The 17,941-nt window shown below is 40.2% G+C and overlaps 1 protein-coding gene across 3 annotated transcripts in view; it reads right to left on the minus strand.

The window, feature by feature from the left end:
- Window positions 1-17,941, minus strand: part of SUCLG2 (succinate-CoA ligase GDP-forming subunit beta) — a 232,409-nt gene that overhangs the window by 121,125 nt on the left and 93,343 nt on the right. For all 3 annotated transcript variants that reach the window (XM_077821193.1, XM_077821194.1, XM_077821195.1), the window contains exons 3-4: window positions 3,753-3,852; window positions 3,530-3,620 (exon numbers count right to left, since the gene is read on the minus strand). In XM_077821193.1, the coding sequence (XP_077677319.1) occupies window positions 3,530-3,620; window positions 3,753-3,852 (191 nt within the window). The remainder of the gene's footprint in view (window positions 1-3,529; window positions 3,621-3,752; window positions 3,853-17,941) is intronic.

The following is a 17,941-nucleotide window of genomic DNA, read 5'->3' on the forward strand; positions in this document are numbered from 1 at the left end:
AATAAGACTGTCCACACACCAAGTAATACTGGTATAAGTATACTAGTTAAATTCACTCCTTAGCTTGCATAACTTTCCTGTGTGGACAAACCCTAAGAAAAGGAGCATGGGGCAATGGTTTGAGCAGGGGACTGGGAGGCAGGAAATCCCGACTTCTAATCCCAAACCTACAACCAACTTGTTATGTGGTCTTGGACAAGTAATTTAATGTATGTATCTCTTCATCTGTAAAATAATTATGAAATACCTATTTGAAAAAAATATGATTATTTAATTTTCTAAAGTGCTAAATAATTTACTCAAACTTTCTAAAAGAACAGAAAAGTGAAAAAAAGAAAGAATATCTTTCCGTACTGACTTGTAATTTACTTTAACCAAGTTATAGGACAAGACATATTCCTATTGCAATAGAACAAAAATGCCTACTATCTCCTGAATCTCCATTGCCATAATTAAATGCAGAGGTTACTGAAGGCACTCTCCTCTGCTCAAACTGCTACCTTTTATTTTTGTCTCTTCAAGATTTACGAGACATTTTCTGTGCACAAAAATTTCTATATGTTAAATGTTATCCTGGAGATACAAAATCCATTTAGCTATCACATACAATGATGAAATTCTATCCTACAACTAAGATTGTGGAACCTGATACTGCAGTGTGACACTAATACTCTGAATGACTTGTAATTTCTGTAAATTACAGCCAGTTCCAAGATGCTAACAAGAGCGGAGTCTGCCTAGAAAGTAAAGTCCCCCCCGCCCATATATCTTTTAAGAGGGGTCAATAGCTTTTCACAAAAACACTTCTGTTGAATTAGAGAGATATGCATCATTATAAAGGTCTATGTTTTCTCCAAAATCTATTGAGTAATGAGGGCATAGCAGTCTAGTTATCATTATTTACTTTTGATAGATGTACCCACTTAATATAAAGTAGGGCTAGTGTGTTTGCTTGGCAATCTGATAAAGCCTAGATAAATCATTACGATCACAAAATGCTTTTACAAAATGTACAGTAAACTGGTTATTGCAGTACAATTCAAGAAAACTTGTGCATGTGATAAAGATGGAGAATATGCCAATTTGCTGAAATGCACCAAAACTCTGCAATGGTAAAGATTTTACATTTAGAACAAAATGGCTAGCTACCACGAGAAACACAAAACACATGGGCTAGCAATCCCTTACTACTCATTGCAGACAACAAAATGCACATGCATATTGAAGAGAAATCATAGATCCACATTAAAATGCTTTTATGTGTACTGTAATATGTTTCCACATATCCTTGCTGGACAGCAAAAATACATACATTCTAGTCTATATACATACTTACACTGTGCTAATCATTGTCGTATCTGAGCACCTGATATTCTTCCACACAGAGACTTTAGGGTCAGAAGAGACCATGATCATTTAGTCTGAATACCTAAAAAAAGACTCACCCACCCGTTCCTGTAATATTCCTCTAACCTCTGGTTGAGTTACTGAAGTTCTCGAATCATGACTTAAAGACTTCAAGTTTTGCAGAGTATCCACCATTTACACTAGTTTAAACCTGCAAGTGACCCACGCCCCATGCTGCAGACAAAGGCGAAAAAACCCATATCTCATATGGATACGCTCTCCAGTTAACAACAATAATTTGTAATAATCCTTACACTGAATTTAGCTTTTTCTCTCTTCACAGAACAATTGAATAGACTGATTTTCTCTGATTTATTCATTGCTGGATTTTTTTTCTTTATTAAAATCCCTCTGGCTTGATATGGGGGGAGGGATAGCTCAGTGGTTTGAGCATTGGCTTGTTAAACCCAGCATTGTGAGTTCAATCCTTGAGGGGGCCATTTAGGGATCTGTGGCAAAATGGGGGATTGGTCCTGCTTTGAGCAGGGGGTTGGACTAGATGACCTCCTGGTCCCTTCCAGACCTGAGATTCTATGATCTGAACAACATTGTTTAGGTGAGGTTGGTTATATAAGCTACATGGTATTCTCTGTCTTCCCTGGTTGGATGAGAATACCTTATGATTATTTTATCTGGTATGAATGTTCATGGAAAACAAAACACAAAAGGGACACTATTTAAAGAAATGACAATTTTCTTTAAAAACAAACAAACAAACAAACAAACAAACAAACAAACATTGATGGGAATTTTTTTCACTATTCACACAAATCTAGTCACTATGTTTCCAGAATATACTCTATGCTCTTGCTCCTGACACTATATATATTTACAGAAGCAATGTGCTGAAGGGGAGAAAAAGAAGCTACAAATAATACGTTTTATCTTTACAATACATAATGTATGGAGCTTTCTGGATATCCACTATGTAAGAACATATTCGTACTCTCTCTACTAAATTGAGTTAGTGTGCTTTCATTTAAATAATCCATTCTGAAAATACAGACTTTTCATTTCTATTGATTTTCAATGGAAATTAGAAGTCCGCTTTGTAGATTTGACCATTTAAACGAATGCACAATCTTCCAATCAGATGCGGGGTGAGGGGGGAAACAAATGTTCCTCTGCTGGAGTATTTCGAACAGTTCAGCTAACACAAAAAGGCATAAGACTCAGGCATTTACAGAGGAAGAGAGCTGTCACCACACAATATTCTGAGAACAGCTGTAAACTGAGAAATGTCTCTCTTGTATTTATTATCAGAGTTTCTGAGAGGTAGCAGTAATTTTTGTTTCTTCTTTTTTACTATTTCAAATTAAACTTCTATCAGGAACTATACTAGTCAGCTTTTCTTCTTCCCACAGAGATACTGCTAAAGACACAGCAGAACATTCCTCAACCACACAACAAAAAGCATCTCTTCAGCTACATGTCCTCTTTCTCTACTAACGCCAAGACGCTGGCAGTACATTAGCAGCTACCTATTTTTTCTTCAACTCATGCCAAAGAAGTTTGCATAGCTGTCTCCTAGCATCAAGTAGGCAGCATAGCTCTTCATTATATTCCCTCTCTCAACAAAGCAAAGTTAGAGAAAAAAAAATCAGAAAATTTCCAGCAGCAGCCTTACTTACTTGATTTAATTCCTTAAAGGATTCAATCGAAGCGTGAAAGTCTAAGAAAGCCTGGCCTGAAGGGCTACCTATGTTTCTCTTACTTAGGCCAATAATTAAGCACATGACCACCCCACAAAAAAGGCACTTTTGGCATCCTAGAAAAAGCAATTCCCCAAAATGAGAGAATGTAATATTTCTCCTTTTGAAGTCACCTACCAAAAGGCATACTTCTGCTACAGAGATCAGGTTAGAATTTGCTAGGCATTCGCTTCATCATACACAGCAAAATGGAGTGTATGTCGTGGCCAATTTCAGAATATTTAGTGGTGAACAAACATTTAAAAGCAGACAAAGATAACACATTTTCCTTTGTCATATTAATAGGATGCAGTCAATCAGGGATTTAAATAAAAAAGGAGTGAAAAACACGATGGCATACACTACAGCACGTTTGTTCAGTTGCAACTGTAAACTATCTTCAATTTTTAAGGAAGAGGAAAGAATCTTACTTTCTTAACTTTAACGCCATCCTTTGGAGTTTGCTTTGTTGCGAGATTGTACCCAATCATCTGTTCAGCAAGCTGCCCAACAACCTTAGGGCTACAAAAGAAGGGAAAAAGTCAATTTACTAACATGTATTAAAGATATTTTGATTAGTTAAAACAGCCGTTGCAAAAGCCTCAATACTATCAGTAGCATATTACTCATGTCTTTTGAATTTTAGAGACTTACTCTTTAGTTAGATGGACCCCTCCTTTCAATCCACTATTAAAAACACCTTTTCCTCTCCCTCCAGCTAGGATTTGAGCCTTTAGAACAATTTCTGTTGCCTCTGTAAGAGAAAAAAAATACACTGTTTTGCTATTAAATGTCATTTATTGAGCCATAGCAACTATTAACCTATTTCAAAAAGCAAGTAGTACAGTACTACTAGAACATATTTTAAAATAAACTAACTAAAATTCAAAACAGCTAGACAGTCTTACAGAGAAGTCAGTTTTGTTCATAACACAACACACCAACAAGTGTTAAAGAACATCAACGAGTTACGCATTAGCTGGCTAAAATATGTTGGTACTTAGACAAACAGTCATTAATAATGTATAACTTGAATAATAATCACGTAACTTGCATAATTTGGTTGCCTAGTTTTTAGAATTGTTTTCAATACATGGACCAGAGCATATGTCCTTTGAGTGGTCACATGTGCACACGGAATCAGGCAAATGTTTATGGAGAGAGAGTAAATTTCAGTCCCTGATTGAAGCCCAAACAACAAGGGTGTGGATATGGGGATGCAAGGAAGAATCCAATCTCCAAGTGCAGGCTGGGTAGGGAGCAGCTGGACATCAATCCCTAAGCTAAAGCAGCAGCTGCTAATCCTACATGGGGGTTTTGGTCCACTTGATCCAGTGTCCAAGCCAATGCCTTTTTCCCTGGTTTCAAGCTCCCCACTTTACAGTGGAGTAGGGAAATTCCAGCTTTGCTGTGCACAAGGGATACAGAATGCCCTAAGTATTCATTTGTGTGCATTTCCCTGACCCCTGTGAAACAACAACACTCCAGTTCTGGGGCCTTGCACACCTTCTTCAGCCCTGGGTGACGTTCACCTGCAATAAAATACTAGGGCAGAGGTAAATGGCTACTCCAGCCTCACTCTGCCCCTCTACTCTCTGTGTGGCCTTGTACAGAGAAGCAGCTGCTCTCATCTCACTCTGCCTCCTTCCCCTATAAAGCCTGCGCACAGGGAAACAGTCCAGCCACCATCCTGCCCATGCAGCATCCTGCCCAGAGTGTCACAGCTGCTCCCCTAGGTGGTGCTATGTGCACAGAGATTAACCACCATTCTTGTCTTATTTTCCAGTTCGTTCTCCTCGCCTTGCGGCGACTGGCCAGGGAGCTCAGAGGGTTGCTGCCTGATGGGTAGAGTTGTGAGGTAGGGGCTGGGCTGAGCTGTTTAGCAGGCAGGGAAGGTGTGGCTCTCTCCTCCCCCAAGCCAGGCTGAACTCCAGGTGGGCGGGGGGAGGGAGTGGAAGAAGGGCAATAAGACATCTAAACTGATTGAACCGCATGGGGGGAAGGTGCAAAACCCCTTGGGAAGGAGGCCTGAGACCGCCAAACTGGGAGCATGTTTGTCTCATCCACTTGTTACGTCTTCTCTTTTAGGCTGTAAATTCTGAGGCAGGGACACTTGTTTACTGGGTTTGCACAGTGCATATTAAAATCGGGTCCAGCATGGTTGAATCTTTAGTCACAAATGCAAAGTAAATGTTAAATAATAACAACTATGGGGAAGGAATCTACTCAATGAACCCAGCAGGACTTTGCACTGCACCCCCACTGAAACCTCATACACCCATGCTCCTAAACTACTCCCTTCTCATCAGCATGGGAAAGCAGAAAGCTCACAAGATTAACTACATCACACCAAAGAAGGAAGCAAGTTTCAGATTTGAGATACCTCACAACATCCCTGATCCCGCTCAAAGAATGTCCTGCTCCTACCACCCTCCTTTTTCAACCAAAGAACTGTTAGCTCAAACATTTCAGCTGATCTCAACTACCCTGTGAGCACATAAGGAGAAAGGTGAATTCACTTGTAGCCAGCATCCATACCATTTACAACTTTGGAAGTCAAAACCAATATCTAAAGTGGAACTCACATGAACCCAAAGATACCGGGTTCTGCACTAGCTAAAGTTTCCAAATGGTCTTGGTACAGCCAATTTAAAGGCAAGAGTAATCTGATCTGGCAGTGACAAGCACATGGAAACTGCAGTGAGGTCAGAAGAAGAACAACATAAGAACGGCCATGCTGGGTCAGACCAAAGGTCCATCTAGCCCAGTATCCTGTCTTCCAACAGTGACCAGTGCCAGAAACTAGGGATACCATCCCTGCCCCTCCTGGCTAATAGCTATTAAGGTCTATATCCAAAAGAAAAAAGGTACTATCTAACCTTCTAGCTAAGCACAGATGGAAAAGAAAAAGAGAGCACTCTTAACAGTGCTGCTCCCTGGACTTCCAGAAGCATAAGAAATGTGTGTTAATCTATGAAGAAACAGAGTGTCCAAAAATGTTTTATTAATGATTACTAGCCTCAGTTTTTCACAGCTATCAGGATGCCCCCACACGTGTTATGAAGAGATGAGGTCTAGATATTAATGCACTATAAAGCACTGTCCGGAAAATGCTCATGTTTAAAATTGTTCCATGTTTTGTTCTTATGGGATCTGATGCAATTCCTGTTGAAGTTTATGGAAGGCTTCGACTTCAGTGGGAGTTGGATGAAGTCATTAATTAATGCACTTATTTTGTGTGTGCGCGTGCATGCAAGAAACTGTGGTATTTGCTCAGTCACTATAGCTGACAATATAACTATTTACCTGAATATTTAACCACATTTTAGTATTAAGACTAAAACACAAGTTTTTCACACAGCTGGTAAAAGTAGCACTCCAAAGTACATCTGATTTTTAGGCTTCTCAAGACAAACTCCCCATGCTTATCCATCCACTAACATTGGGCATATATCATTCTGACCCTTAAGAACATTCTCCTTGAAAATACTTCATGCATTTCAACATATTCATGTTCCCAGCTCTCCTATTATTCATGCCACTGCAAGGCAGATAACAAGGAAATTTAAATGCAACAAAGTTTTATATCAGTGTTTTCTAAGCATACAAATTATTAAGATGAATTAAACTATAAATCACTTTCCAACCCACAGTAGCAAAACCTAAAATCACATGGCTGCTATGACAAAACATCTAAGTTGGCACTGTTAATGGACACTACAAGCATTTAATTAGATTAGTTTTAGTCACTAACCATCCTGACAATGAAAGCTTTGTATTTCCAACGATAAGTGCTGTCAATTATGCATGTAATCATTACCCTTGTACCACAGGTCTTAAGGCCACCAAGTCAATTTCACTCATAGCTTGCATGCTATACAATGAACTAATTATATTAATTTGGCTATAACAAAGTAAGAGAGCTGAATTAAATGCATATATTATTATAGTCTGCCAAAAAGAATATCTAGGCAATAAAATAACTGCACAAAGACAACGATCAAAGACATAAATAAGTGCACTAAAGTAAGAATAACCATGTAAAGGTTAGACCTGAAGTACTAATCAATACACCAGCTCAGCAGAACACAGTAGAGCAGGTTCTTCTTGCCCTAGGGGAAACCAACATGAAGTAATGTAATTCAATAGTTATTTGCCCAAGCTCTGGAAAATGAAGTAAACCAGCCAAATCTTATTTTACAGTAACTAGGCTTGATCATTCAGTATTTATCAAGTTGATTCACTACTTATTGCCACCATTTCTATTTTATTTAAAGATCTGATTTCTAGAAAAGCTCTCACAAATTTCTATTTGTTTTTATGTTACGTCCTGCCTGATTTCCCAGATTACATTAGGAAAGACTATCCCATACAAGAAATGTAATTTTAGTCAGAATATATCAAGTGATTTAACTGTACTCACAGGATAACTTGTAAAAGAAGCATAGATTCTAATAGATTTTCTACGGAAATACATTACACGTATATTCAGACAATGTTATAATGGATCTATTCAGTTATCATCTATTCAAACTGTTTTATCAAACCTACGAGCAATTGTAACTGCACAAATTTGTGCAGTTACAAACATTTAAGACTTTAAAAGGGCCTAGCACAATTAATAAAGTAACATGTCAATAGTTAAAAGCATGTTCTATGCCACAGCATAGTGCAGCATTTTCAAGAGCACTTTGCTTTGCAACTAAGGTTTCTCAGTCGATTTCTATTTCTGTCTATTGGCTGATAAGTCTTTGTGTGAAATTAATTTAAGTGTTTTCTTTACAGTTACAAAAAAAAAAAAAAAGTCAGACTGCTCATTAAAAGTGCATAGGTTTTGTCAGTAATTCAGCAGTAATATTCCCCAACTGTTCCATGCAGAATAAAGAAATGCTTCTGATGATAGCCTGTGTTCTTAACTAATTATAATCTGAATATATTTAGTATCAAAGACTTGAAAATGTTTTCACTAGATTTTACTTATATTTTGTTTCTTAGTTAACACTAATGGAAAATGTTATTTCTGGTCATTTTCATGTTAATTTGCCTTTCTTGGTTTTGGAGAGAGGTTCATTCAAAATATTCACATACATTTGTTTCAACAAAATCCACCTGGTTTCTAGGGAATCTGTCAGAGCTGAGGATCAAAGTCTCCAGTCGTTACTTAGGCTGTGTCTACACTATGCAGACTATACTGGCATAGCTATGCTGGCAGAACCCTGTGTCAGATGCAGCATACACCAATGGAAGAGGTTGTTCCATTGTCATAGCAACACCACCTCCCTGAATGTTGATAGAACTTTTTTCCATTAACATTGCTGCATCTACACTGGGGATTAGGGTGTCATAGTGATATAGGTCAAGGGTGGTTGGGTTTTTGTTTTTGTTTTTTTTCCACGCTGTAGTTTTATTGAGCTAATTTTTAAGTACAGAGAAAACCTTAGGCAAAATTTCCACCGACTTTAAGGACCTACAATTATAGCAAAGACCTAAGTACATTCCTAGCAAATTAATATTATATCCAGATATAGACATAGATAAAACCTATCTATTTTTTCAAAGACAAAATTTAACATGTTAGCATTTCAAAATGGAACATAATGCTCAAAGGGACAAAAATCCTGTATATTGCATTCTACAATACATCTCCCTCTTTTCTATTAGTATTGTGAATACAAATTGCAGTGCTGCACCTTGAAATTGAAATAGGCTCAGTGCTATAATGAAAGCCTATTTTGAATTAATAAAATTGGACCTGCCTTTTGGGAACTATGATTATTCCAGTCCCTTGGAACTGCCTGCAGCAAAAATGAACCACTTGTTTTCAGCCCACTGCTGTGTATATTTAACTACTGGATTCTTGATCACAAAACAATGCATTGAGGACTGTGGTTTCACCTGTTACAGAACTTGATAACTTTTCACTACTGTTGATAGGAATATGTGACATTAAATTAAGAATGTTAACAAATACATTAAAATTTGCTGTAGCTTATCAAAAAATAAACCACTGTGCAGAAACAACATATGGCAGGATGTGCGGTTGTTCTCACATAACAATAGGAATCATGTGCCTGGTCAGAAAGAACACCAAAGAACTTCAAGGCTATGTTAATAAGGAATCATACGACATGTGGTTAGAGCATGGGACTGGGAGCCAGGACCTCCTGATATCAAATCCTGATTGTACCTCTGACTCATTATATGACTTTCAGCAAATCTCATAATCGGTCTCTCACTTTCTCTATCTGTAAATCGGGGATAACACTACTTACTTATCTCACAGGGGTTCTGCAAAAAATTAATTAAATCCCTGTTTTAAAAACACAGGGATTATTCACTACTGCCTTATTCTATTTTTACCCCCATGTAAGGCACCTGATTACACTGTGGAAAGTAGAAGAAGGTGGTGAATCAAAATCCATGCAGTGCTGTGTAAGTTCAACGGAGGATGAAATTTTGCTGTAAAATTTGCTGCAGTAATATCTATTGTTATGAGTTCAGTGTACATAGCAAAATAGATGCAAGTAACCCAATGGCATGGGAACAGAACATTACAGTGTAATGAAGGAGAATCAAGGGCAGGACAATTGAGCTGCCGACAGAGTAGTGTCTCCAATCACACTATGGACCTATTGACCCTGGTGAGCACTACATAAACTTCACATAAAAGAGGTCTGGATGGAAATGAATGTAATCAGCATGGCCATAAAAATCTATGGGCTACAGTGTGGCTGGCTTCACATAGGTGACAGAGGAGATAAGCAGCTTTCCTCTCTTAGATCCATGAGGAGAGGGTAGTCAAAATGTGGTTGAGAAGCACGGATGCTACACAGGCCTACTGCTGCCACCTCCCAAAAGCCAGCGTGTAATGTGGGCTCCTGCAGCATGCTCCCCTTTGCATGCCCCTCAGCATTGGCTGTGGCAGTTGCATCCGAGACCAAACTCTCAACCTTGAAAGAGTAAACGTTCAAATTTGGGACTTTCTACCTAGCTATTTTCAAGATAGACCTATTATGTTTCCCAAGAGGCTAATATGGCAAGAGCCTTCTCTCTTACCCTTCTTCTTCTAAGCTTTAAGAAGGATGCAGTGGTTTCGACAGCACACCCACCGATTGCCAGCTAAACAAAGTGAGATGTGAAATAGTAGCTGCCCATATTAAGACATATCTTTCCCTCCTCCTCCTCTTTCCCCTCCCCCCACTCCAAAAAAACCACAGCAAAGCATTCAGGTATGTTAAAGGTCTACAGAGAATGTTAAACACGTTTTGATTTGCTGTAAACTTAAGCTCTCTTCTCTGTCCTTCCCACTCTATCCTCACCCCTACCCTCACACAACTGTCTTTCTACATGAGTGTTTTCCACTACCTTTGATTTTCAGACTAGCTTCTGAAATAAGTCAGATAAATCATCCTTTTTATAACTCCTTACTTTTGAATATATTGTATATTTATTACTAAATTATAAGCTTCATTAAAACCTATAAAGATAAATTAGCCAATCCCTTGATCCTGTCACTGATGTTATTAATTGCTTTCATAACCCTTACTACACACTTCATCAGTGATAAAAATTTTAAAGCTAGATAAAATCAACTAAGCTAAGGCTCACTCTTAATACTGGACTCTTAAATCTTCTCAAAATAAGTAATCAAGTATCCAGCTTTTCTGCATTTTAAGATAATCCTAATAAATCCTAATTTATTTCTATAACAAATGGGTCTTCATTTAATCTAGGAGCACCAATTTCATATATTTACACACCTAGAGGCATGGGTTCTGAGGAAAAAATTACATGTAATTAATGACCATCACAATGTATATACACACACAAGGGTGCAGAATTAAGGTTCGCTCTTAGGGGAATTCTGCGTCACTGCATGCACACAGAATTCATGTCCCCCACAGACTTCTTTGTTTCCCCATAGAGAATGATGGAGAAGCAAAGGGAAGCTGCAGGAGTGGTCACATGCACCTCCCCAGAAGTGAGTGCACATGGTTTCAGGCACCCGGAACAGTCACTGGAGATTTAAATCACTACGGGTTGGGGGAGACTAGTCTGGGGATGCCTCAGCTAGTGTTTCCTACCCTGCACTGGGCTCAGCTGCTAGTCCCTCCTCTCCTCCACACATCCCCTCCTCCCGCCAGGCCCCTGCCACCCGCAGGGACGCAGCAGCTTCGCGGGAAGGGGACGGAGGAGAGGAGGGACGGGCGAGCAGTAGGTGCCTCGGAGAAGGGGAGGAGCAGGGATGGGAAAGGGCAGACCTCAGGCAGGGCCACCATGGCACAGGCGTCTGGTGGCAGAGCAGCAGCGGTTGCACCAGGAGAGGCTTAGCCTCCCCTGGCCTATTATACCCACCGCCTATGCTGCCTGCATAGCTCCTCAGCCACAGGTGTGAGGGGGTCTCTCTATGGGAAGCTGCTCCCCTGTCTGCCCAAACCCCATGCATCCAGCTCCCAACACCCAGAAAACCCTCACCAAGCCACCCATACCTAAACTCCAACCCTGCCGAGCCTCACCCTCTGCATCTAGAGCCCCTTGGCACCCAGTCCCCCTTTGCACCCAGACGCCCGCACCAAACCGCATCCCTTCTACATCCAGAACCCCACCAAGCCACTCCCCCCTGCATCGAGCCCCACCCCGCACCTAGATCGCTCCCCGAGCCCCCCACACCCAAACCTCCATGCTGCACCTGCCCTCCCTGCCCCCCAAATCCCACCCCTTCTGCATCCAGATCCCTGCTGAGCAACTCCCCCTGCATCTGGAACCCCACCCCTGCACTCAGACCACCCCCCTATTGAGCCCCCCCACACTCAGACCCCCCCCACAATAAGCCCCACCCCCCTGCACCTGTACCATCCCACCAAGTCCCCCACACCAAGCCCGCCTTCCCCACCCCGCTGATCCCCAATAACCTTCACCTGGACTCCCCTGTAGAGTTCCATTCCCCCTGGTGCCAGAACCCCTCAACAAGCTGCTGTGCATCCAGACCCCGCACTGAGCCACCCGCACCCAGACTGCCCCACACAGAACCCTCTCACCCCACACCTGGATCCTGGCACACTAAGCCCCTCCACACTTGGATTCTGCCATGCTTAGCCTGCTTGCCCCAAACCTGGAATGGGGGCCAGGTTTGGTTGTGCGCATGAGACTCTGTCGCTCTCACTTTCTTATCTTGGGGCAGAGGAGCAGGGCCCTGGGGTGTTTCTGGGGCAGGTCCAGCCCTTGCACTGTGTCAGGGTGAGATGCAGCCTCACTGCTGAGTCCATGGTCTTGGGGAATGGGGGGTGGAGAGGGTGCTGCAGGGTGATCTCCCACTTCTCTGCAGCCAGTGGCCTATGCTTCCCACTGCCATGCTGGAGAGTCTACATTTATTTATTGACAAATAAAATATGCAGAACTTTAAAATATTGTGTGCAGAATTTGTATTTATTTATTTGTGGGTGCAGAATTCCCCCTGGGGTAAAGGTTGCATGGGCTGTATTAATTCGGGCATTCTCTAAGTTCTGAGTGCTTGACTTTGCAACACCAACTTGTTTTAATGTACCTTTTGGTAGTAATATACTTGGATTAAACAAAGTGATTAATTGTCACCCTTGTTGACAAACTCAATCGAGGTGACATGGATTAAAAGGGCACGAAAAAGGAAATCTCCTTTTATGTCTAAATGAAGTCTCTGTGAAACAGGGCTGAAGTATGTTGATGATGCAGTGCAGGAAAGCTTGCTCTGCCAGCTCTCAAGCCGCATCTGCTCTGTAATAAATAAAGTTCAGTGTCTAGTGTTGTCAACCTGGCACCTTGCAGGACCAAGCATCTAAATCTAAATCTAAATTTAATTGAATTTAATCTAAATTTGTTTGAAAAGTTATGCAAACTCTGATTATACTGGCCACTTCCCACTGTATCCTGTTAGGGCTCATCTTAACACAAACTACCCACGGTTACCTTTTAAAACATTCCCTTTGTTCTGTGTTAAACTATAATAACCACATTTGTGACTATACTACATACTAGCCAAAATACAACAAGACATACAATACAATACAATACAGAAATAAAACCCCTCTGTCCACACACACCCCAAGATGTCACCTGTCACCCCGCACTGCAACCCACATGGCATCTAAACAAACAATTACAACCCATACTCAATAGGGACCATGTCCTGAAAGAAATCTTTCCTGAACTCCCTCTTCTGGCCTTCAAACAACCCCCGCAACCTCTCCAAGCTCATAATCAGAAGCAAGCTCCCCACAGGCCAGGACACACCAACTCAAAGTAGCTTCAGATCTTTCCAGACCAAGATATGCAAAACCTGTAGACATATCTCCACTGCTACAATGATCAACATCCCCCATAACACACATTTCAAGATCCATGGGTCCTACACATGCCTATCACAATATTTAGTGTACCTTATCCAGTGCACTAAATGCCACAACTATGTGAGTAAAACCAGACAATCACTACATTCTTGAATGAACACACACAGGAAAATGGCAAAAAGACAAAAATACCACATCACCTGTGGGATGTACATTTTTCACAAAGTCCTCACCCTCAAAGGAAACCTGCACAAACACCTTCTGAAGATGAGCCTGGGAGCTTAAATTCATAACTTTGCTAGACATTAGAAGTCACGGACTGAATAAAAACACTGGATTTATGGCTTATTAAAATATATATATATATATATATATATATATAAACCCACTAACCATCCCCCTCCATTTCTCTCCCCACTATGATTGGAGAGATGTTAACAGGCCATTTCACCTGGAATGGTCCCCTGAAATGTGCTATGTATGCTAAACAATCTGCTCCACCTTGTATTTAGTTATCGCACTCTGAGTACCTTTCCCAGATCTGAAGCAGAGCTCTGTGTAAGTCTCAAATGCTTTGTCTCTCTCACCAGCAGGAATTGGTCCAATAAAAGATATTACATCACCTACCTTGTCTAGCCAAAATTTCCTCATTTTGTGGTTTTGTGTATGCAACTGGATAAATTAAAATCAGTTTGTTTAACCAAATACACTGATAAATTAAGTGATACACTATGAGAATGAAGAGATACGTAAATTCCCCCACTAATTTAATTTCTACTGTTCAGTTGACTCATGCACTGTGATTTTCTTACTTTATTATATCTTTTATTTTTAGCCATGAGAGCACCTTTAAGATTGAGAACTCTGATAACATATACAGAACTAATGTTGAAATTTTTCCCTTTCGTGATCTCATTGATGAGTAAAAGAAAGCCACCCTCATACCTATTTTTGGGGCGCAATCCCAGGACACGTTTCAGCATCTCCATCACAAACTGACACCCTGACACATCTCAGACTTAATTTGTGCCTATGCACAGCGAACCATTGTGATTTAGGACATATCCTTCTAAACTGCAGGTGTTTTAAAACTGACATCTCCGCTTTTATAAAACTTTTCCTGCATCTCCTGATCTTCTAGTCTTCAAATGTACATTAGGAACTTGTCTATTTCCCATGTGAATATAAAATATAGAGGCACATTAGCTGAATATTCCAAAAGGGAAATATAACTTTTTGAAGCCTGATGTGATTTAAGAAACCTGAAGGTTTGAGGGGGTGTTGATTTGGGGGTGAGGGGAGGTTAGTAGATTTTCAGCAGGTATTTGTGCTGAGCATGACTTTCTATTTTTGAGGAAGAAAGGGGAATATGGGGGATATATTAGGATGTGTGAATTGCCAGTTTTCTCTTTGTAGCGGTGTCTTTTAAAGTTCTCAAAACTTATAAGACTGCCATTACCCAAATATCCGAGAACTTTTTTTTTTTTTGTTAAACATCATTTTGTTTTAATGCAAAAGTGGTTAGTGGAGTCAGGCAGCTCAACTGTGTCCTAAAATCCTGACTGAATACCATAGCAGCCCTCATTATAATGCAGCTGAGAGAACAGATTTTATGCAATCTGTAGTGCTGAAGTCAAGCAGTCATTAAGAACAAATACCACTCTTGCCCCTAGCTGCAATATGTACACTTGTTTTCTTGGAATGTTTTCAAAATTTCATTCTTTGTGATTATGCGCAGAGCTCTGGAGCTAGAAAAATCTCTCTTTTTGGACTTTTGATTCTGACTCCTTTATGCATTACTGAACTGCAGAATTGATATTGGGGAACTTGTGCCTAGTGAAGCAAATACAAAAACCAGGGAATTAACATTGCTTTGTGCATACTTCACTAAAAAACAGGGAATTAACATTGCTTTGTGCATACTTCACTTTTAGGCGTAAACATTCTTTTAAAAAATAGCAAGAAATCCTTACGTGCAGAATACAGAAAGAGTAAAAAAATCTGTGCAGCTACTCAAAGAAGTCACATGCCAAAGAGAGACAACAAGGTTACTGCCAAATCAAGACGTTTTAACAAATTGATACCATAATACATATAGCATGACAGCGAAATACAAAACAGAGATTCCTAGTTTAGCCCTGCCACATCACTTTCATAGAACATCTGGCTTGTTCCGCCTTGCACGGTGCTTAGTAGCCTCAATTCCACCATCTTCAGAGGGGGCTCAGTATGTCACAGGATGGAGATCTTTATTCACCATTTCTTCTGAGTGTCAAATAAATTGGTTAGTCTCTAAGGTGCCACAAGTACTCCTTTTCTTTTTGGTTCAGTATTGTGTACTATTGAGCTGGGTCATTTTCCTGGGAACATGTGGGTGCTAAAATGATCTCTATGTTGAACTATGCTGGCTCAACAGACCCCAGGGCAGAAATCAAGTAAGAAAGTGTGGAGATGGCAATGGATTTGCATTACAGCTGCTACTCATCTCCACATACAGCACTTGTGGTCCTTGCTTCTTGGCCCTGGTCCTAACATAACAGAATAAATGTCCCTTACAAATCAAACACCACAGAGCTAATACAAACTTTGCGTTTTAGATCTTTCTAAACTTGGGTGCTGCATGCTAGCAAAACTTGCCAACCTGTGACAGTACGGAGACAGCAAAAGCAGCCACAATATGGAAAGTGCTAGGAAGTCTCAAGCAGGAAGAAATAAAAAAAAGAAATATACTACAGAAAATACAATGGGTGTTAAGACCTGGACATTTACCACTTGCAACAGTGAAATTTACTGCTGTATTGCCCATTTGGAGAGCTGCAAATACCACAGATACCATAATGAAAATAAATACTACATTGTAATAAACTTACAGTTTTTTAGTAGGGCCTATTGTAACATCTGATGCTGGGCATAAATCCTGAGTGGAAAAGTAGAAGCAAAGAATGAAATTCATTCCTATGAGGAGGGCTAGCAAAAGACCTTAACAGCACTTAAATCCTATTTTGAGGATACAAGTGATGCATGGACATTATACTGGCCCGCTGCTCAGTGGGTGAATTTCACCCAAAGAGAGTGAAAATAAAAAGAGGAATAAAAGAGAAAAAACATCTGATGTGAATTGGTTATGATGTTTCTTTCTTGTCTAGTGAAGACTGAGTAACTGGAGATTTCTGGCGAACAGCTCATATTCATGTCTAATGCCACCAAAAATCTAGATAGCGAGGTGCACCCACATTTGAAGTGGGCAGAAAAAACCCATTGCACAAAGGCAGTTTTCTAGATTTAAATGAGAGACAGTCTATGTGAAACAGAGAATTAAATGTAGACTATTTAATTAAAGGCAGAAATACTGAAGCCAGAATTGAAGGTATATTTATTTTGGAATATATCGTATTGCATGTTTTTCTGGGGAAAAAATCCTTATAAGGATTACTGATAGTTTTCGTGGCACCTAGCTTTTCATTTAACACACAATTACTGCGTTAAGCAGTTCAAAAAGAAATGTTTTGCCCCTCAAGCAAATAGTATATATTAACTACTGTAAGGAGATGAAGTTTCATCTGCAGTATGCATCACAGTTTTAGATGCTTTATCATCTTTTCAACTGCACATCTACCAATGTGATATATGCCATCGTGTGCCAGCAACGCCCCTCTGCCATGTACATTGGCCAAACTGGACAGTCTCTATGTAAAAGAATAAATGGACACAAATCAGACGTCAAGAATTATAACGTTCAAAAACCAGTCGGAGAACAGTTCAATCTCTTTGGTCACTCGATTACAGACCTAAAAGTGGCAATTCTTCAACAAAAAAACTTCAAAAACAGACTCCAACGAGAGACTGCTGAATTGGAATTAATTTTCAAACTGGATGCAATTAACTTAGGCTTGAATAAAGACTGGGAGTGGATGGGTCATTACACAAGGTAAAACTATTTCCCCATGTTTATTTCTCCCCCCCACACACTGTTCCTCACATGTTCTTGTCAACTGCTGGAAATGGCCCACCTTGATCATCACTACAAAAGGTTTTTTCCCCTTCACTCTCCTGCTGGTAATAGCTCACCTTAACCTGATCACTCTTGTTACAGAGTGTATGGTAACACCCATTGTTTCATGTTCTCTGTGTATATAAATCTCCCCACTGTATTTTCCACTCCATGCATTCGATGAAGTGAGCCGTAGCTCATGAAAGCTTATGCTCAAATAAATTGGTTAGTCTCTAAGGTGCCACAAGTACTCCTTTTCTTTTTGCAGATACAGACTAACACGGCTGCTACTCTGAAACCTGTATTTTATAAGTAAGAGCACTCATACCGTTGACAGGTATGACTGACATTCTTCTCTGCTTCTCCCAGTTCTGTCTGCACAGTATAGAGTATTATTCATATTTCTTTACATCCAGTCCTGCAATGCTCCCTGAACTAGGTTTCTCCTTCCTGATCTACAAGAGGTACAGCAGAGCTTGACATGACAACATGCAGAAACACAAACATCACTTCCAACACTGCAGTCCGTA

This window comes from Eretmochelys imbricata, chromosome 7 (genome assembly GCF_965152235.1).
Source record: "Eretmochelys imbricata isolate rEreImb1 chromosome 7, rEreImb1.hap1, whole genome shotgun sequence".
Taxonomy (NCBI): Eukaryota; Metazoa; Chordata; order Testudines; family Cheloniidae; genus Eretmochelys; species Eretmochelys imbricata.